Source organism: Saccostrea cucullata, unplaced genomic scaffold (genome assembly GCF_032062105.1).
Source record: "Saccostrea cucullata isolate Sc308-1 unplaced genomic scaffold, CSIRO_AGI_Scuc_v1 ctg9, whole genome shotgun sequence".
In the NCBI taxonomy this organism is placed as follows: Eukaryota; Metazoa; Mollusca; class Bivalvia; order Ostreida; family Ostreidae; genus Saccostrea; species Saccostrea cuccullata.
Window position 1 is genome coordinate 218,268 of NW_026935030.1, and position 21,285 is coordinate 239,552.

The following is a 21,285-nucleotide window of genomic DNA, read 5'->3' on the forward strand; positions in this document are numbered from 1 at the left end:
TATATTCAATGATATGCAACAATATTCAATGATATTCAATGATATACAATGATACCTGCATTGCAACATGCTGAGCTTCAATTGATAACAGATGGAAAAGGAAGAGCAAAATGCACATGCGTAATGGATGTGGCTAAGCAGTTATATGCATTTGCCAATCGGAACATCACTCGGCCTTTTCCGTGAGAGTTATCTTTCCTGGACCATATCTCTATTTGTCTCCATAACGTGACTTAACTCATATTGAGTTAAGTCTGATTATTTTATACAGTCTGTAAACAAAAGAATTTAATTGTACACATGTCAAAATAAATAAATAAATTACTTACTTACTTACTTACTATAATGTTTTGTTTAGCCCACGAAGTGACAAATGGGAGCAATTAAAGACAAGTAAATAAAACAACTTTAAGATTTGTTTATATAAGTGTATTCTCATTTTCAACTGTACTGCTCAGAGACCAGAAGAGCTGATGCGATAGTAATTAATGCATCCGGCGTCCGTTCGTCTGTCTGTAAACAATTTTTCAAAATGATACTCCTCCTGCAGTTTTTGTCTGATTTCTGTATAACTTGGCACACAAGTACACTACATTAAGATACATAATTCTATTTATTGGTCTTTGATTTAGATGAACGGTGTTGCCATGGTTACTTAAAATAGAAATTTCTGTGAAATTCAAAATGCTACTCCTCCAACAGTATAAGTCTGCATGATTTCAATATAACTTTACACTCAAGTACACTACACTAAGATACATAATTCTGTGTTTCTGTTTTTGATTTCAATGAACGGTGTTGCCGTGGTTACAAAAAATTGAAATTTCTGTGAAATACTTTCAAAATGCTACTCCTCCTACAGTTTTGGTCTGATTTCAGTATAAATAAACTTGGCATACAAGTAGACTACACTAAGATTCATAATTCTGTGTTTCCTTTTTTGATTTCAATGAACGGTGTTGCCTTGGTTACTACAAATTTCTGTGAAATATTTTCAAAATGCTACGTACTCCTCCTACAGTAGACTACACTGAGATATGTACATAATTGTCTTTATTTTTTTTTTAATTTTAAAATTGAAAATGCTGTAAGATTTTATTAAAATCTACTCCTACAGTTGTAAGTCTTATTGCAATATCTTTCCACAAAAATTAGACTTAATCAAGGATCATTATTCCAGTTATTGCTGTTGTAAAATTTTTAGTCCCAAGCCTTTTCTCTTCCTTTGTAATATTTAGAGCTTCAATCTCGACAGAGACTTCTGGTTATTTTGTACAAAAGATCACTGCATAATTATAAATACATCTCAATAATATCGACCATTATTCTGGATTTCATTTCAATAAAAGATTTTTTTTCAGTACCGGAGTTTTACACCGAGAACAGACCAAAGTTTAGTCAAACCGGAAGTGTTTCATGTCAACACATCATGATATTTCATCGAAGTATGAAAAACTAAGATTTTTACGTTTACGTGTGATTAATAACATTACTTATCAAAATGAAGTCCAGATTCAGCACGGTTGATATTGCTGTTGTCATCAAAGAGCTGAAAAGGTTGGTCTAAGCTTTTAAAGATGTGTCTGAATTATGAAACTGAGATGTTGGTTTCATTTCACATGGACAGCATTATGTAATCTGAATCTGACATTATAAACGTTAAAAAAGTATTATATTTATTGTAACGTTAATGTCTGGTGTATAAATGATATGTATATATAGGTAATGATAAAAATATATTGGTATAAGCTTATTTTTCTAATGTATGAAGTGAGAAATGGTTCCATGTTCGTTCGCCCTAAAAATTGTTCACCCGATATCTCATTCCCGTTCGCCCAGAGTCCGCTCGCCCTAAAACTTGTTCGCACAGGGTCCGTTCGCCCTGATTTAATGTAGAATAAAATCTAAGAATTTTCTTTCCAAAATTTCCATCTTCCATCTTCTTTTAAATCATTTTTTGAGATAAGACAAAGGGAGATTCTTCAAAGGTAAAACCTTCAACATCCGCTGTTCAGTTCTATAATGGGCCAGGGACCTATATACTAACGGGATAGGCAACTACCGCAAGTCTCGCGATATCTCGTAAGTCGCGGGATTTCGTAAGTCAACTTTAATTAATTATATCTCGAATGCTATCGCGTATTATAGATCAAAACCTTTAATTATCTGTCAAAAAATCATTCAAGATTTGTTTTTAACACGGATTATACTCCTTATCTTCGTAGTAATTTTGTTTTATTTAAAATCAACACATGCCCCGATCGGCCATATTTCCAAGAAATCGCCGATTTCGATGTTTGTTTTCTTTATATTTAATTTATATTATTATTAATGATTTAAAATTTATTAAAAATCAATTCCAATACATAAAAGGAATAAATGATATTAATCAGAAAACACCCTATTTACTGGGATTAAACGTAGTTTGAAAAACTTGTAGTGTTGTGCGTGATGTTTTGGGTAAATAAACATGGCAATGAAGGAGTTGCCTATCCCGTTAGTATATAGGTCCCTGAATGGGCCTAATATGTTTTACGGTGTGACCGTTTGGGCGAGCGCAGTTGTACCATCCTAAACACTTGAAAAATTGATCAGCCACTTCAAACTTCAAGCCGCACAAGACACCTCGACTAGCTCAGTAGCTGTGACGTCACACAACAGTTTCTATAGACCTAGTGCAATTTTGGTCGAAAAACATTGCAGAGTTATTTTTTGTTTCTTTGAAAGATTTCTACAAAATGAAAGCCTTTTATTCTTTACGTTATTATTTATTTATTTATTTGCGCAAAGGACATTGGATAGTAAAGGAATTCTGGGAATGTTTCACATAAAAATTTGCCTGACGTATGTACAGATTTCATTCCGAATTTCCTCTGTTCTTACACGTTAGTCTATTGAGCTCGCTGCGCTCACTATTAACGTCTCCTTCTTTTAATTGTTTTCAAAACATAGCGCAATTTGTAAAAATAACACGGATGTATCCCTCTTATTAACATTGATATTAATCATATTAATCATCTAATTAACTATAGTGCAAACACTAAGTTATTCAAAAAACATTAGAATCAAATAAAAAATTAATTAAGATTAAATAAACATTGTTCCTCATATCAGAATTTGGGAAAAAATATCCCAAGTTCGTAAAGGAAATAAATAGAGAAAATGATATATGTTATTTATTAATTCATGAGTTTATATATATACAAGTATATATAAGTATTGGGTGAACCACATATAGGGCAAACAAGATATTGGGTGAAAAATATTTCGGGCGAATGGACTCTGCGCGAACGGACTCTCGCAAACAGGTAGATCGGGCGAATGAACCCATTACCGTGAGAAATGGAACATCATCATTTCTTCAATATTATTTTGCTCTGCACATTATTGGTATAATTAATTGAAAAACAATATCGCTTGTGTCTTTACAGATTTTATGGCATGAGAGTTGTTAATGTGTATGACGTGGACTCCAAAACCTACCTCATTAAACTTGGAAAGTAAGTGTAAAGTCATGTGTGTTGCATTTTAGAAAGACAAACTGATTGACCTATTTATTGTTAAAAATTCAATATCCTGGCGTTACGGGTTTTCGATGTGTAAAACTTAATTCAGATATTTAATCTCTAGAGGCATCTATGTTATTCTCACCTTAATTATATATGTAGGATTAGTCAACAATACATAAAATATCCCAATTTTTCCGTGAAAGATATACCGGTATATCTTGGATTTGTAATTTTGTATCTTCAATAAAGATAAGTTATGTTGACTATAGGTATAGGAATTCTTCCTTCTCGAGTGCTTTGAAATGATTATTTAAAGTTGTAGGTCTTTGGATTAGACTTTTAAGGCAGAGGTGCGCACCATGTCATGTTTGTCAAAATGAATATTGCTCACTGTTCAGTCACCATAAGTGCTAAGTAAAGGTCTAAATTTGAAACCTTTTGCAAGTGACATTTCATATACATTGTAATATTTATTACCCTTTTGATAACCATATATTTTAAAGAGTGTTCATCAGAAGAGTATGAGGATGATCTGAGAAAAAAATCAATATGCTGCGCATCAAGAAAAGATCTGAACATATTATGATTTTGAGGATGAGCATTTGGAAAGCAAGTTGTTATATGCATTCCATTGAAATGTTTTCTTGATGTAGCATATTTACTTTATCAGTTACTTAATTTTTAAAAAATTTTAATTATATACTCAAGACCCACCTTTTTCTGAGGAGCATTCTTTAAAATCTTCTACTGTCAAAAGATATTAAACTTTTTCAGTGTCAGGCTTGATTGAGTTGAGATGTAGGGGGCGGGGAATAGGGAGGCTTCCTGATTTCATTTTCAATCATGGTTTTTGATTTATGCTTTTATCAAATTATTTTCATTAAAATGTATTTCTTCAACATCAATGGGATAAATTTTTTTTTTACTTCAGTGTCAGTACAAAAAGTGTTTGTAATAGTTATGATATGGAATAGCTGATTTATTAAATAAAAACCCTAATAGCTAGCTCATTGAAAATAGTATATGGATTAAGGTATAGGTGCCATATATGGGTTCCTACTTATTATTTGTCCATAAATTTAGACCTGATGATAAAGCAGTGATTCTGATTGAATCTGGCATTCGAATACATGGAACAGAGTATGACTGGCCCAAAAATATGGCTCCTTCCGGCTTCTCCATGAAGGTATAATATTATAGTAATTTCTTTTTTACTGTGAATTTGATAAAAGTTAAATGTTGATTCAAAATATAGTAATAGTAAATAGTTTCAATAGTAAAGAAAATCATTGTAAACATTTCAAAACAATTTGTATGTGTTTTTTTTTATGTAGCTGAGAAAGCACATTAAGGGGAGACGGCTTGAGAGTATTTGCCAGTTAGGGATGGACAGAATTGTGGACCTACAGTTTGGTTCTGGCGAAGCGGCTTATCATGTTATATTGGAACTGTATGATAGAGTAAGTCATCTGGGGTGACAGCCATCTACTTTTTAAACATGCCAAGTTTTACCGAAAGGAGTTCATTTAAAAGAAGAATGAACACACTGTCTCAATAATTTCTTAGCAGCCTTCATATTTCCATTTTTCATTTTTATACTGCATTTTTTAAAACCTGAGCTGTTTAAGACCAATGGAACACAGAGTGATGTATGATGTTATTTATTTTTCTTTTAATAAAAAAAAATTACCCCCTACCAATATAAAGAACATGTTCTTTATATGTATAATTTGTAGGGGGTATATATTTTTTTATTAAAAAGAAAATAAATAATGTCAGTTGCCTTTGCAAAGGAAGAGATGTATTGTGCATTATGTCACACAAAAACATTAATTTATTTTTAGGGAAATGTAGTGCTGACAGATTTTGAGTACACCATTTTAAATATTCTGAGACCTCGTACTGACACCTGTCAGGATGTTAAGTTTGCTGTGAGGGAAACCTACCCAATCAGTGCTGCTAAGCAGCATTCCATACCATCAGATGAAAAGTGAGACGTGCATTATTTCCTATAGAATTCATAAAGTAAAAATAGCTGAGATAGTTGTGGTAGTTTTAAAATATCTTCGAAGATGACTATTGTAAAATAACAATTTTCCGTGATTTATCATGTTTACACGTGCATTTTCTGGATTCATTACTACTACAATTTTTACTTGGACTTAGAATATGTTTTGGTGATAAGAATTAAGATTTCTAGCATAGTGAATGACTTGTATGTAGTATATTTTCTGAATTTTTTCTAAGGTTAAGGGAAGTTATTTTGGGTGCCAAAGTTGGAGAAGTTTTGAAGAAAGTTCTTCTTCCACATATAGGTTTGTATGGGGCTTTTACTACTGTAAAATCACATATATTCGTAGGGTCAAATTTTTGAGGTTTGAGGAAAAAATATTGGTTTGTGGGGATTTGATTTTGTCGGTGGAGAATGTTTAGTGAGTAATGCATATGGAATTTTACATTTCTTGTCGTCATTAATTTGTGGGTCTCTCCATACCTCGAAAATAATGAAAATTAAACCCCCACGCAAATTTGTGATTTCACCGTATACCTATGATATGCTTACATAAACATTTATTAGAAACTGAATAATTTATAACTATGGATGCATGTTTATTCTTTTATCTGTCACTAACATTCAGTAAAATTCAGACACAACAAGCAGGCTTATAAAGAAAGCATGCTTAAAACAAAACAGGTAGTGATTGACCCCAGGTTTTATTATTCCATAAACCCTGAGGCAGAAGGCCATAGGGTGTTATGAATACAACCTGGGGTAAATACCCATACACCACTGATAGAACCTGGATAATGAATTTATTTTTCATGTAGATATAGAAACTATGCATTGCCATTTGTGACATCAGTTATTTACCCCTGCATCAAGCCTGGTGTACGTCTACATTTCACTTACTTGTACATGTATGTGTTTACTTTAGATTATGGGCCTGCATTGACTGAACACTGTCTGCAGTGTGTTGGATTTCCAGAAAATGTTAAGGTGGCCAAAGGTTTCAGTATCACAGAGGGTAAGTATATTAAAACCCTTGCATAATTGTTATTTGTTCATCTCTCAAACACCTCTGCCCTCTTAATGGGCTCACATCAAGATTTTTGACATAAAAACATTATATTCAAAAGAATTATTTAAGGAATGTTTTTAAGTTTAGTGTGAGTTATTGTTGTGTAAATCACACAGACTTGTCACATAGGCATATTTCATGAAGCACACTAGCGCTTCATGAAAAATATGCTTACGTGCAAGTCTTTTGTGATTTACAAACCGATAACTCACACTAAACTTAGAAACATTCCTTATATTTACATTTTACGTGTTAAAAGCACAAAAAATATCCTCATTGAATGTTTATATTTCTCGCTGCCCTATATCGTTATGTTTTTACCAACGTCTCGGTAGCCTCATTGTGATGTCACATTAGCACGAGTTGCACCATGTATATTTCTATGCATGAGTATACTGTTTACCCAAAAATAGTATTCAAATCAATTTCACAGTTGGCTTAGTAGAAAAACATAGCAAATGTAAATAATAGATTAAACAAAAAGGTTCTTGATCTTTTTGGTAAAAGGCTACCTTAAAGGGGAAATAAAACATTTCTTCAAGTATTTTATTATCGTGATCGAATTAAAACAAATGCACAGTTTTTCATCACTGTGATATTTGCAAGCCATACACGGAGGTGAATGTATGAGCCAAGAGCCCAGAGTAATTCATTACTTGTGCACTGTTCTTTCTTGTATTGATAATTGTGATAAATTAAGTATTTTAAAATAAAAAAAAATTATCTCTTAATTTTCCCATTATTGAACCCAAAATACATTTTATAACATTTAGATATGGATAAACTGAAGAGTGCAATAGAAATGGCTGAATCTGTATTGGAATCATTATCATCACAGCCTTGCCAGGTAAGTGAAAGAGCAGAATAGGAGACTGCATGTAATGTTTATACATGTACAAGTATTTTTCATGTGTATTAGGTATTAAATTATCTGCTGAAGAATTTAAAAAGGTAACCAATAATCTTTTACCCCTGTCAGAAGGAATTATATATTGTCCTACCTTTTAGGGAGTCATTATTCAAAAGAAAGAAAAGAGAGCGGCAGTCAAAGAAGGAGAACAAGCAGAACTCTTAACGTACGTCTACCATCAAAACATTTAATTTAAGAGCCTTACTTGATTAAAAGATTGAATTAAAATTGCTTCAGTATTTTTCTTTAATTTATTTACAGTTATGAAGAGTTTCATCCAATGTTGTTTAAGCAGTTTGAAAACAAGCCTCACTGTATGTTTGATAACTTTAACAAATCTGTGGATGAATTCTTCTCTCAGTTAGAGAGTCAGAAATTAGACATGAGAGTTCTGCAACAGGTATTGTATTGTATATATGGAGCATTTCATTTGTTAAGCTTCAGGGTCATTTATTTTGCTGTCATATGTTGAATAAATGCACACTTAAGTCATGTCAATATTGATTAGATCTATTGAAACCTTTAATGTCCAATATACATGTAAATTTCATCAATGAATTTAATATTTTGGCAAGTATGGTTGAATTCTCTTTTAAAATATGCATTAAATTCCTAATATTTCTTACTTGATTTGTAGGAGAAATCAGCTCTTAAAAAACTGGAAAATATTAAGAAAGATCATGAGAAGAGAATAGAAGGATTGCAAAAAGAGCAGGGTACTGACATCAACAAGGGTCGCTTAATAGAACTAAATCTGGGACTAGTAAGTTAAGTTTTCCTAGACGGAGAATAAATCTGGCACTAGTACATTATAGTTTTACTATACAAAGATTTAAAATGCACCCATTGTCTGACTTTTCTCATCTCTGAAGTGTAGTTGTGAAAAAAGAAGTAATAATGCTGAAAGTGACATGGTTCTTTAAAAGTTATTTGTTCTGTTGTTTAAAATGAATACTCCAAATTTAATTTTGTAATTAACTTTTCTAGAAAACTTGAGTATTTGAAAGTGAGACATTAGTTTTCTGATAAATTCTTTACATAGCATTATTGAAATGTTAACATTTAAAAAAAAATTGTTAAAAAACTGTATTAAAAGTCAATTTTAGTACAGTACAAATTATCTTTAAAAAGGACATTTTTTTTATGAATTGCACCTACTTTTAGGTAGACCAGGCTCTGCTGATTGTTAGGAGTGCATTAGCCAATCAGATTGATTGGACAGAGATACAGAACCTGGTCAAGGAAGCTCAGTTACAGGGGGATCCAGTGGCTTCATGTATCACTGGGCTGAAGCTAGAATCCAACATCATCACCCTCCTTCTAAGGTGTCTGTTTACCTTTTGCTTTTTTGAACCAAATTAAAGGCTTAAGTCTGCATTTCTGATCATTTCATGTGTTGCCTTAATGTTTTGACATATATGTAAATATTCTATAGTAAACTTTGCAGCAAGTGAAGTGTACATTCAAGATTTTCTGCTCAACTTGTAAAGTTTACGGTATAGAGAACTTAAATGACATTGAATATGATAGGGACCCATACAGATACAGTGATGATGAATTCGATGATGATGATGAAGATATACTGAAACCAACTAAGGTGGACATAGACATATCAATGAGTGCTTATGGAAACTCCAGGAAGTAAGTCTGAGGCAGTTTATTAGCCTCTTTAGAGAACACTTCCTGTAGGTTGGTGGGGAGGAATGTAATACATGTATCTCTGTATCCTTTATAACATTTTAACATATAATAAATCTATTGACAGAGATTTAATTTTTACTTAATTCAAACAATAAGGATAAAGTCTATTTTGGTGATGTCCTAACATTGCATTAAGCATCTGTTATGTGTGGTTTGAATATGCGATGAAATTGATACATAATGTTTTATGAAAAATGATTTGAAATTTCAAATATTTTTATTTTTTCATTTCCAGTTAAAAAAAATTAGTTAATAATTTTATGTAATGATTGAATCATTTCTTTTTTACAGGTATTTTGAAAAGAAAAAATCTGCAGCAAAGAAAGAACAAAAAACAATAGATGCATCTGCAAAAGTCAGTATATTATAAAAATTCTAGTTTATATGTCAACAGCATAGCTTTTCTAAAAAAAAAAATAAAGTGATCTTCATTGTTTTAAGTTATGATGATGAACTTAAATATATATAAATAGTTAAACTTGACTAAGTCAGGGGAAGCTTATGCTATTCCGTCCGTCTTCAATGTAAAGTTTTGTGATCAAGTTTTCTTTCTCAGTACTTCTATACCCTATACTGATAAGTTGCATTCAGTTAGAGATGTTGCATTTCTTATAAGTCTAACATTTAATGTGGAAAACCTTGTAATGTTTGACTTAACGACTTAGAAAATTAAAAGAAGGTGGACTTGAAAGTTTACTTGTAAAATTTACAAATTCACTTTAATAAATCAGGCTTTGAAATCAGCTGAGAGGAAAACTAAGGAAACACTCAAAGAAGTAGCAACAGCTGCAACCATCAATAAAACCAGGAAAGCCTACTGGTAGGTACAGTTTTAGGATATTCAGAATTATTTACACTTACATGTAGGTTGAATTGGGGAATATCACTGTCAATAGTTTTGAAATTTTATTGAAACATGTCTAGATTTTCAGCATTTCTTGTGATGGATAGAAATTTGAATTCAAAAAGTAATTTTCAATGATAATGGTTTCTAGGTTTGAAAAGTTTCTATGGTTCATTACGTCTGAGAACTATCTGGTAATTGGTGGACGTGACCAGCAGCAGAATGAAATGATTGTAAAAAGATACCTCAGACCAGGTGTGTTTACAACTCTGTATAGATCACTGACATTTGTCAGGAAATGTTAAATTGAGAACATGTAATTTTATTGTTAACTTAAAGGAGAGAGTTTAAAGAATAAAGTATGCAAAACACATGCAAGAACAGTTATTTTAATATAAACATGAGAGAAATATTGTTAAACTTACATGTACATTATTGGTTGCTTCTTTAACAGGGGACTTGTACATTCATGCTGATCTCCATGGAGCAAGTAGTTGTGTCCTCAAAAATCCATCAGGTTAGTGTGGGAAAAAATGTATCAGGTTAGATTAAAAAGTCAAACAAAAATGTCTCCAGTTTTGAACACATGTACAGTATACTTTATCAAACATGAAAATCACTTTAAAAATTTTAAAAAATTTAATATTATAAATTTTCTTAAACAAAGGTGAACCAGTTCCACCGAAGAGTCTGAATGAAGCAGGAACCATGGCTATTTGTAACAGTGTAGCCTGGGATGCCAAGGTTGTCACTAGTGCCTGGTGGGTTTATCATGATCAAGTATCCAAAACAGCGCCATCTGGTGAATACCTCACAACAGGAAGCTTTATGGTTAGGGGTAGGTAACTTTGAGATTAAGAAGGAAGGATAATTGTTTATGTAGAGGAAATGTAATCTGTAATAATTAAAAAAAGCCTCTTCAGTTTTTAACTTTTTACATGTATTAGATATTTCATTCTGTTTAACCAACAGGAAAGAAAAACTACCTTCCACCTACCCACCTTGTGTATGGATTTGGATTAATGTTCAAGGTATGAAATTTTACAACATTATACAGTTAACCTTTGGTATCTTTATCATCAATATCTCCAATACAATGAATATGTCAAATTGATTCAGAAGTCCCAACCCCTTCTTTATGTTTTTCACCCTCGATTTTTAGAACTTTTGAATATCTCAATTTTTTATCTTGGTACCTTTATGTTTGAGCTAGCAAGGCTTGACTATACTGAATCTTTTCACATACTCGGTTACATAAAAAATGAAGGGGTTATAAAAATATAAATTCAAGAAGGATGTGTCAATGTTTGCTTCTTGTATTTCCTTTGTATTACTTCTTTTTCTTGATTTTAAATTTCTGCATTACAAGATTAAGTACAGTTAATAAATATAGCCTATTAAGAATGTTTTCTTACTTTGACAACAGTTAGAGGAGGGTAGTATTGAGAGACATAAAGGAGAGAGAAAGGTTCATCTAACAGAGGATGATTCCATGTCTGTAGCAGATTCAATAGCAACAGAGAGTGATCTTACTGCCGACATGAACAGCTTAAGTCTGGACTCAGACAGTGAAAGTGAGGGGGAGGAAAATAACCAGAATGACAATAGCAGTGAAAATGGTGAAGACAGTGGAAAACAAAGGAATGACTGTGGTGAAATTAAAAGCACAGTTAGCAATGATAATGCAGATGACAGTAAAGAGACAAGTGAAAAAAGTGAAAGTAGAACAGGTGATAGTGATGATAATGAAATTAAAACGGAAGTGAAAGTTGAAGAGGAGACAGAGAGTTTGTTTCCAGATACATCAATATCATTACAGCATGTGAAGGGAGACAAGTAAGTAACCAGTTTATACAGTGAAACACTGTCACCTACAGGATTACTATTAACCTACAGGAAAAGTCAATATTGTATTTTACACTGTTATGTACATGTATTTGTATATTTAATTGACTATACATGTACACAACTGTATTTGCAAATCATTATACCCAAAAAAATCTTTATATAACTTATATAGAAAAATATTTAATTAAACACAGCCTATTAATTGCATTGCAGTTTCACCTGTGTTATGTATATACATTTAAAGTCCCGTTTGGTCAATTGGTCATCTGAGAATGTAGTCAGTGATTCATGCTGAAGTTTGTAGGTGTTTTGTTTATGTACACAATTCAAATTAAAAAAAACGTAAATAGCACATACAGATTGACAATAATTGCATTAAAAAATGTAGACAGTTTAAATTGTAATTAATCTCACTAACGACACATAAAATATGCTTTTGGAGAACTTTTTTTGAAATAACAAAGAATATCAAGTACCGATAACATCTTAATCACGACTCTGTGTTCAACAGAGAAAATTATGGTTAAGAAGTTCCGCAAGTATGCGAGCATTTCGTTTACGTAGCTCTTTTCTAAGCGTGGATAAATCCCACGACCCATATCGGCCAGTATATCTATAAAATTTAATGAAAATAGCAAGGTATACATGGTCGAAATTACGTTGACACTCTCTAAAATTGGAGGAACGAAAAGTCATGAACTTAAACGTGTCATGCGCCACCACCTATAATTCAAGGAGGATAATGTACAGTTTTATTTGCAATTGCTAAGGACGCCCAATATTTCGAAAGCATTCCGGTGCCAGACAACTCACCGAAAGACAGGTCACCAACAAAAGTATCTTGCAACTCTGACAGAAGAGACTTTAATGAAACAGCGACTTAACAAAAAAAAAACAACCAGACAACAATTGACACTTTTTTTCACTAAACCTCCTGTAACTATACGTTGCATTGTTTATTGTCTGAAACTGTAAATAGAAATGTACCACGTCATTTAATTATTTATTGAAATAAAATCACATCTTCATGCAAAAATCTTTCATATGAAATAATTATGGAGGCCACGACCAACCATGTACCTTTTACTGATAATGTTGGATCTAATGCCATACTTGACAATGTGACAGAAATAGCCAACACTGAGTAATCCGACACACTGTTTAATCCGACATAAATTTAATTTCCCATGGCTTGTCGGATAAGACAGGTTTCACTGTATATACATTTTTTGCACTCTTTTCTAGACACATATAATTGCAAATGAGTATGTTTTAAAAGAAAGTTGTGCAGTAATAATCAAACTGCAAGTCTGAGTATGTGATGAATTTTTTAAAGATATATTTTATCCTTTCTCCAGTTATACTTACCTGTAAAACAGGACTTGTTTTGTTGTTTCATACAAAATCATTTACGTTTATGTATTACAGGTTTGAACTTCAGCGAGAGAGGAGCAGTACAAGTGGTAGTGTAGAGGCTCCGCAGATAAAAGACACAGCTGCAGTAGACAAAGATGGAAAGGTACAAGTAAAATGTAATACACGAGTATGTATACAAATGATGGCTTGTTAGGTTCCTATTTATCTGTAATTTGTTTATATTACATGTGTGTACATATAGCTTGAAAGTGATAAAAGAATTCAATTAATGAAATAATGTAGACGAATGACATTTAAGAAAGGAACACTACATATATATGACTAAAACATTTTTAGTGACATGTTTTTGACATGTTTAAAACATGTTTGTGACAATTTTAGAATGGAGGTAGAGGTGCAAAGCTTTCTGCTAAACAAAGGAGGTAAGTTATCAGTTTTATCTTTGAACTCTAACATAATGAAAGAAAAAAAAATATTTTTAGATCACTTAAGTGACTCAGTTGCTATGTTATTCACTTAAAATAATCAGTTTCTGCAAATCAAGTTTAAAAATTGATAGTTCAGTTGAATAAAAGAATTAAATAAAAAATTGAACATATAATACAAAAATTGTGGTTCAGAATTTATAAATGGTCAGGCAGACTTGTAATTTACAAATTAATAAAAATAAAGACAAAAACATTCTGTATATAAGAACATTTAATGTTTTTCAAAGAACAAAACTGTTTCTTTACGATTTGTTACTGAGTACTTCATTAACTCTTTAGGTAATTTCTCATCATCCTATGACTTGCTTTTTGGAAACATCCAATGTCAGGGTTGCAAATAACCACTCGCCCACTCGCAAATGTGAGTAAATTTTCCAGTGGGCGACCAGCTTTTGAGAATGTTATCGCTTACATGGCGAGTAAGAATTTATAGAACCTTTTCCAGAATCAGATCGAGTTTGTTTCTACTATTCTATGTACTTTCGTTTTCATATCCCAGACGGATTTTTCTGTGTTTGATCATTCAGCTGATTCCATTTTTCAACAAATATTAATTGTAGCTTTATTTGAGATATAAAATATGTCAACCTAGTCAACATTTACCTTAAATTTAAAGAGTAATCATTATTGTAACAAGAATTCCCCCAACAACTTTTTGAAGTTCGTTTTCTGCCGCTAGGCAGCCATGTTGGGTGTCCACTGTAATTATAACACTTGGTTAATTCAGTCCAGGGATGTTTGGCCCTATCATTTATAAACCAAAAAAACCTGACATACCAACCCTTGGTTTTTATGGAATCAAACATTTTTTTAAGCCTAATTCAAAACACATGCCCCGAAACAACTGAAATCAAAAGAAGCAAATTTGAATTGAATGATAACATGGAATTTCATACATTTAGTAGTGTCAAAGTCTGCAGGAAAAATTTGAAAATAAATAATGAAATACTATGACACAATAAAGTTTTTTTTTCTAATGTTTTAATATTAAAAGATTTTTTTAAAAAGTGAAAAAAAAATTGTGGGCCCCATAATATCAATGTTGGCTAGTAAAATTTGTGAAGTTGGGGGCCCACATGGCCCCTAAGGTTTAAATGTTATTTGCAACCCTGAATGTATCTTCATCTATCGTTTAATTTTGTACTGAAGATTTTTTTTTACAGTATTGGATGTTGTTTTATACTCATATTATCATTGGGGCCATGGGCCTCTTGTCAATTATATAAATCATCATTTGATTTGATGAGTTGTTGATTTAGGGAAATAAAGAAAGCTAAAAAAGCCCAAAACCAACAGAAAGAGGATCACGATGATGAAGAAGATAGTGTATCCTGGTTAAATCCAAGAAAGGGCAAGGTACCAGGTGAGGATATGAAAGAGAACCAGCCAACACAGAATCCAAATCCAGAAGACGCCAGACCAAGGACAGAGCCTCAAGAAGAGGATTCCTCTGAAAAATTCCTCCAGATACAGCCCAAGAGAGGACAAAGAGTAAGATAGCAGACTTATTTTAATGTTTAATTCTTATGGAAGAACAGGCCTAGGTACATGTATAATGAATCATCTTAAGCTTAAGTAAAAAAAAAATGCATAAGGCACTGAAATTATATAGAATTTAAACAGTCCAAAATGAAAATGCTTTCCAATTTTGTATAATCAATACGCTGCCATATGTAAATTAAGAGTTTCTTTTAACAAGCAACATTTTATAGATGATTGAAATTTTGACTTAAAAGAAAGTCTATTTCGTGATCTTTGGGCCAGGTATTGAAGTGGATTTCATTTGAACTTTTATGCAAGCAACATTACATTTTTAGATTTTTAGATAAATTCTGGTACATAAAATGAACAAAAATTTAGCACATATGTTAATTAAGAAAATCTCCAAACAGAGTATTTGTTTCATTAGAAGTTCTAAATCATGTATGTTGAATGTGTTTTTAGTTAATTTTCTATCTCATGGTCTCATATACACACATACAATGTATATAGATGATTAGCCATTTTTTTCACTTTCTTGTCTTGTCTTTTGTTTGTTTATGTAACAAGCAGTGATAAATTCTTTATTGTTGTTCTACTTTCAGAGTAAAATGAAAAAGATAAAAGAAAAATATGGAGATCAAGATGAAGAAGAGAGACAATTAAGGATGGAAATTTTAGCTGTAAGAATTTCTTTACTCTTAACTTCTGAATATTGATAGAAGTGGATATTGTAAAAGAAGTATATTCCTGTAGATGCAATTTTTGTTTTGATTCCCCCCTATTAAGTATTTACATGAGAGAAAGAAAGAGTTAGAGTAATTTGGAAAGAAAACCCTTGTGACTTCATTATAATTTTGTGACTCAAAGACAAATTTTCTTGTTGTCATTAAAGGATTTCTTTTGCTTCTACAGTCAGCAGGTTCTAAAAAAGAAGACAAAAAGAAGAAAGGCAAGAAGGGACAAACCCCGCCCCAGAACTCGAGACCAGTCAGTGCTAAGCAACAGCTGCAGCAACAAAAGGGTAAAGGTCAAACCAAGTCTGTGGACATCATACTGAAGCCAACAGCTGAAATCATCATCGAAGGTATGAAGAATAATTGTACTTTGAGTGGTTTCTCATTATAGAATGGGTCAGGGGAAGAGATTTTGTTCTGATGATACACATATAAATGTTTTAGAAATCTACATGTATTTTATTCAGTAACTTGATATAAACATGTGTTTTAAATTAGCTTAGATTATTTAATATAATTTAAACAAATTGTTATCAATTTATTCTCTTTACTAGATGTTATATAGTAAATATAATAAATATTTGGTATTTATAATGATTTTTTTTTACTATCAGATTCAACAGCTATGGAAACTGAGAAACATGAAGTCAACCCGGCTAAACAGGTAACAAGATATAAAGTTTGTGTTATGTAATTGTTAAATGCTTACCTTTCAGTATTGTGTTTAGTAAAGAGGAACAGTTATATCAAGGGAAAAATTGTAGATTTATAATTGATAATATTTTTATACAGGAAAAGCCCGACTCAGATGATGAGAGACAGGAAGAGGACAATAAACCAGACGTAAGCCAGCTTATATAGATTGGTGTTTTACTTATCACTTAATGATAAATAATGGATATTACTTAGTATGTTTTAAAAGAACTGATGATTATACATACTTCTCAATAGCATAACATTTTTTCCACATCTCAGATGTCTTGTGTCTTGTACATACACATTCATATATTGACAAATTAGTACACAAGCTAGAATATATAAATTTGAAGATATTTTTATGTTGCTTCAAGATTAACTTTAGTGTTAATTGGGTATCTTTTAAAGTATGCCTACCCATTGTAACATGCCTGTATGTTTCAGGATGTGATGATGCTGGATTCCCTGACAGGGTGCCCTGTTATAGAGGATGAGCTTCTCTATGCTGTTCCTGTGTGTGCTCCATATAGCACCATGCTGAATTACAAGTACGTGTCACCCCATCTCTTGCATCAACAAACTGACAAATAAAAGACTTTCTTGGTTTTTTTTAACAATAAGTGTCAACATGTTTTAAATACATAAAACTTTCAAAAAATATCACTTCAAGTAAAGTTTGGTGTGATTTTAATTTTCACTTTGTACACAAAAAACTTTAATATTAACAAGATCCATATTACAACCTTGTCAAAATTTTCAATTTTTTGAATCAGTCAGAAGAAAACTAATATTATTAATTTTATATTTCTTACAGTATACTTAGCTCACCTGATATCAAGGCTTTTCCTTTACTCTTTCCTGAGAGCAAAACTGAACATTTCTTAGTTTTTTTGGCACTGGAGACTCAAAGCTCTTCGGAGTGTTTCACATTTACTCTGAATATTTATCTAAAGCTTTCAAAAGATTTTCCTGCTGTAAATTAATTCAAACTTTAAAAAGTATTCATGAGTATAAATGAATTTAAGAAGTCATTCCAATTTTCAGTAAGAGAAGTTAAGAGAGAATGTGATTTTTATACTAGTGTTTTGTTTAAATCATGCCCAAATAGCTAAAGTAGAGGATAAAAGGTTTGGGAATGTACAGGTAAAGATATTAACATGATGTACAGGACCTATTTTATTTATTTATAGATGCTTACTAATTGCTTTCCAAATGCCCACATTTTATGGATGGGCTGAATATGCCATTCTTTGAATTTATATGAAAAAGACACATATCTACTGTGGTAAAATATGTATATGTAATGAGGGTTTTTTTTTGCATTTTCATGATTCTAATAATTTTTCTATAGATTCAAAGTGAAACTTACACCTGGAAGTACAAAACGAGGAAAAGGTTAGTAACTTTTGTATAATTCATATTCTAATGGGATATATAATGTTTTCATTAATTTCTTTATATTGAATAATACTGAGATGATGATGCTTTTACTCAGAGATCACTGTTGTTTGTAATTCTAGCTGCCAAACTTGCCCTCAACATGTTCTCACATGAAAAGTCAACATCCTCCAGAGAAAAAGATCTCATTCGCATTTTAAAGGTTAGTACATGTATTGTTATTTACGTGAACTATATTGCTTGGCAGTTTTTATACTTGTTCAGAAAGCTAATATTTGTTTTAAATGGTCTCTACTCTATGTAAGATAAATTAATGGTGGCTATAAAATCAAAAGACACATTTTATATACAGTAAAACTTGTTTAATCCTAAGGTTGTGTTCCAGTATTTTGATATTTGAAGTAAACTTCAAGTCTATTTAAATGTTGTCAAATCCAGAATCTTGTCTAATCCAGCATTGGACTACTTTTGTTGTAAATGTGGCACTTTTATTTATTACAACACAATGGACTATTCCTTGTAAGTAAAGTTGATTTTGATAAGGAACTGTTGATCCACCTTTTTTACTCCTGCAGGATGCTGATACAAGTCGAAATATACCAGGGAAAGTAAAGGTTTCTGCTCCAAATCTTCACAAGAAAAAAGGAAAATAAGGGAATTGATTGAACTTGTCATTATGATGTGACCCACAGATGATATATCTTCAAACTGGAAATAAGAAATCCTTTTCAGATGAAGAAAATTTGGACAGTGTCATTTACATGTATTTAATAATTTAAAATTATGAATAAAAGAAATAAAGATCTTTTATTTTATTATACCTCCCGCAAACGAAGTTTGGGGGGGTATATAGGAATCACTTTGTCCGTCTGTCCGTCTGTCTAGCTGTCCGTCCGTCCATCTAGCTGTGCAAACGTGTCCAGTCAATATCTTTCTTACAGAGGGACATTAAAATCTAATACTCCTCACAAAGATTGCCCATGACCTAAAGGTGTGTAGTGACCATGACCCAAGGTCATTTGGGGAACTTCAAGGTCACTGGAAGAAAAATTTCATAATTCGTGTCCGGTCCATATCTTTCTTATGAATAAACTTGGTAGGTTCTCATTTCACACAAAAATTGCCCATGACCCAAGGGTGTGTCATGACCTTGACCCAAGGTCATTTGGGGAACTTCATGGTCACTGGAAGAAAAATTTCATAATTCGTGTCCGGTCCATATCTTTATTATGAATAAACTTGGTAGGTTCTCATTTCACACAAAGATTGCCTATGACCCAGGGGTGTGTCATGACCTTGACCCAAGGTCATTTGGGGAAGCTCCAGGTCACTGGAAGAAAAAATTCCTAAATACAGTCGATATCTTTCTTATGGATAAACTTGGTAGGTTGTCATTTTACACAAAGATTGCCCATGACCCAAGGTTATTTGGGGAACTTCAAGGTCAAATTTTATGTGGACGATAGCATAGCATGTATGTCAATCGCCAAATTTCTATCCCTGATAGAGAATCTGTTGAGTTCTCTAAATGATTTGAAACAGTAAATTAAAATTAGAGGTACTGTGAGGAATGAGTTCACTAAATGATACCCATAGCCTCCAATATGTTTATACATGTAATAAAAAAGTCCATGTTTTGCTCTGAGAGACCCGGAATAAGTATGAGATCAAAAAGTAAAATTGCAGGTGCACAATGGCATTATGTAACAAACAATCTGTGAAAATATCATTATTTTATTCAGTTGTATAGGAGGAGTTGCAAATAAGAGATGGGTACTCTTCAATATTATAGAAAGAATGGTCGTGTTCATGTTATGCTCTGGGAAACCCAGAAACCCAAAATATATGTCCGATCAAAAGGAGGTGCACAATGGCACTATGTGTTATAGAGATTCTGTGAAAGTCTCGTTAAATTTTATTCAGTGGTAAAAGAAGAGCTGTGGATAAGAGATGGGTAACCCAGGGCCGAACAGACGATTTGAAACAGTAAATTAAAACTAGAGGTACTGTGAGGAATGAGTTCACTAAATGATACCCATAGCCTCCAATATGTTTATACATGTAATAAAAAAGTTTATGTTTTCCTTACTTTATGTCATAATGAAGATTGATCCTATAATGTATTTGAATGGTTTCAGAAAGATTCTAGATATAAATGCAGGCTATACAGATGGCTCCTCCATGGAGATAGAAGCCATTGATAAACAAACAATCTGTGAAAATATCATTATTTTATAATGACAAAGTCCATGGTTTGCAGGGGAGTTGCAAATAAGAGATGGCCATATAAGCCATACCGTTTTACAAAAAATTATAGACCAAAAGAAATTGTCGTAGTATTTTACAAAAATATTTCTCTTTCAAATTGTTTGTGTAAACATATCAATATATTCCTTTAAAAAAGTGAAATAATGGCATATATGTGTTATAGAGATTCTTGTGAAAGTCTTTTTGTAAATTTCATTCAGTGGTAAAAGAAGTTTTTTAGCTTTGCATTTAAAAATTATATAAATTCGAAGACTGCATTTATAAATATACGAGGGGCGTTCAATAAATAATGTCATTGGGGCTCAGAAAGAAGCAAACGACGCTTTTCAATGACATCTTCATGATTTTACTTATATCTTTTTTATTCAAACACATGTCCGTAACATTTTTTTCCAATGGGGGGGGGGGTTTTTATAACAATTTTTGGGTATAACCCTACTTTTAGAAAAGCAGCATCAGCAATGATGTCCATGGACACTTTAGGATTTAAAAGTTTTTTTAGTTTTGACAGTGAAGGTAAATGCAAATATTGTTTATGTGAAAAAATTAACTTTCTTTATGTCATAATGAAGATTGTAGAAATTCAATGTAATGTATTTGAATGGTTTCATAAAGATTTCTTTGAAAAAAATGCTTTCTACACACCTCCAGATATTAAATGGCTCCTCCATGGAATGAACAAAGCCTAATATTTAAGAAAATTGCATATAAATCTGTTTTTGAGGCTACCTTTGTGAGCAATGAGTACATTTTATGATAAATTTTGTTTTAATGGTTTTAAGCAATAGATTCATCCAATATGGTTATAATAACAAAGTCCTGATATTTTAAAATAATGGTTTGCACGCTGTCGGGAGACATTGTTCAAAATACAGGGTGTCCATATAAGCAAGCTTAATTACTGTCAAGCGTTTCTTAAAAACAGTGTAAACTTACGATATGATGTCTAT

At 32.0% G+C, this 21,285-nt stretch overlaps 1 protein-coding gene across 1 annotated transcript; it reads left to right on the forward strand.

Moving 5' to 3' along the window:
* The first annotated feature begins 1,398 nt into the window (after positions 1-1,398).
* Positions 1,399-18,872, forward strand: LOC134241719 (ribosome quality control complex subunit NEMF-like). The gene is made up of 31 exons (XM_062723739.1): positions 1,399-1,557; positions 3,432-3,500; positions 4,593-4,695; positions 4,844-4,969; positions 5,354-5,499; positions 5,757-5,824; positions 6,446-6,535; positions 7,363-7,436; positions 7,598-7,665; positions 7,761-7,899; positions 8,137-8,262; positions 8,664-8,824; positions 9,030-9,140; positions 9,492-9,555; positions 9,932-10,020; positions 10,196-10,299; positions 10,499-10,561; positions 10,712-10,882; positions 11,017-11,075; positions 11,471-11,880; positions 13,321-13,411; positions 13,651-13,691; positions 15,017-15,248; positions 15,842-15,919; positions 16,152-16,323; positions 16,588-16,637; positions 16,766-16,816; positions 17,114-17,217; positions 18,021-18,064; positions 18,190-18,269; positions 18,643-18,872. The coding sequence occupies exons 1-31, from the start codon at positions 1,502-1,504 to the stop codon at positions 18,718-18,720; spliced, it is 3,318 nt and encodes a 1,105-aa protein (XP_062579723.1). The 5' UTR covers positions 1,399-1,501; the 3' UTR covers positions 18,721-18,872.
* Positions 18,873-21,285: the final 2,413 nt, after the last annotated feature.

Excerpts from the sequence above, each read along its gene's own strand:
- LOC134241719 (XM_062723739.1), top strand. The coding sequence starts at position 1,502 with ATGAAGTCCAGATTCAGCACGGTTGATATTGCTGTTGTCATCAAAGAG. Across the intron at positions 5,825-6,445 it reads AGTTCTTCTTCCACATATAG|ATTATGGGCCTGCATTGACT; the intron begins GTTTGTATGGGG and ends TGTTTACTTTAG. Across the intron at positions 9,141-9,491 it reads GCTTATGGAAACTCCAGGAA|GTATTTTGAAAAGAAAAAAT; the intron begins GTAAGTCTGAGG and ends TCTTTTTTACAG.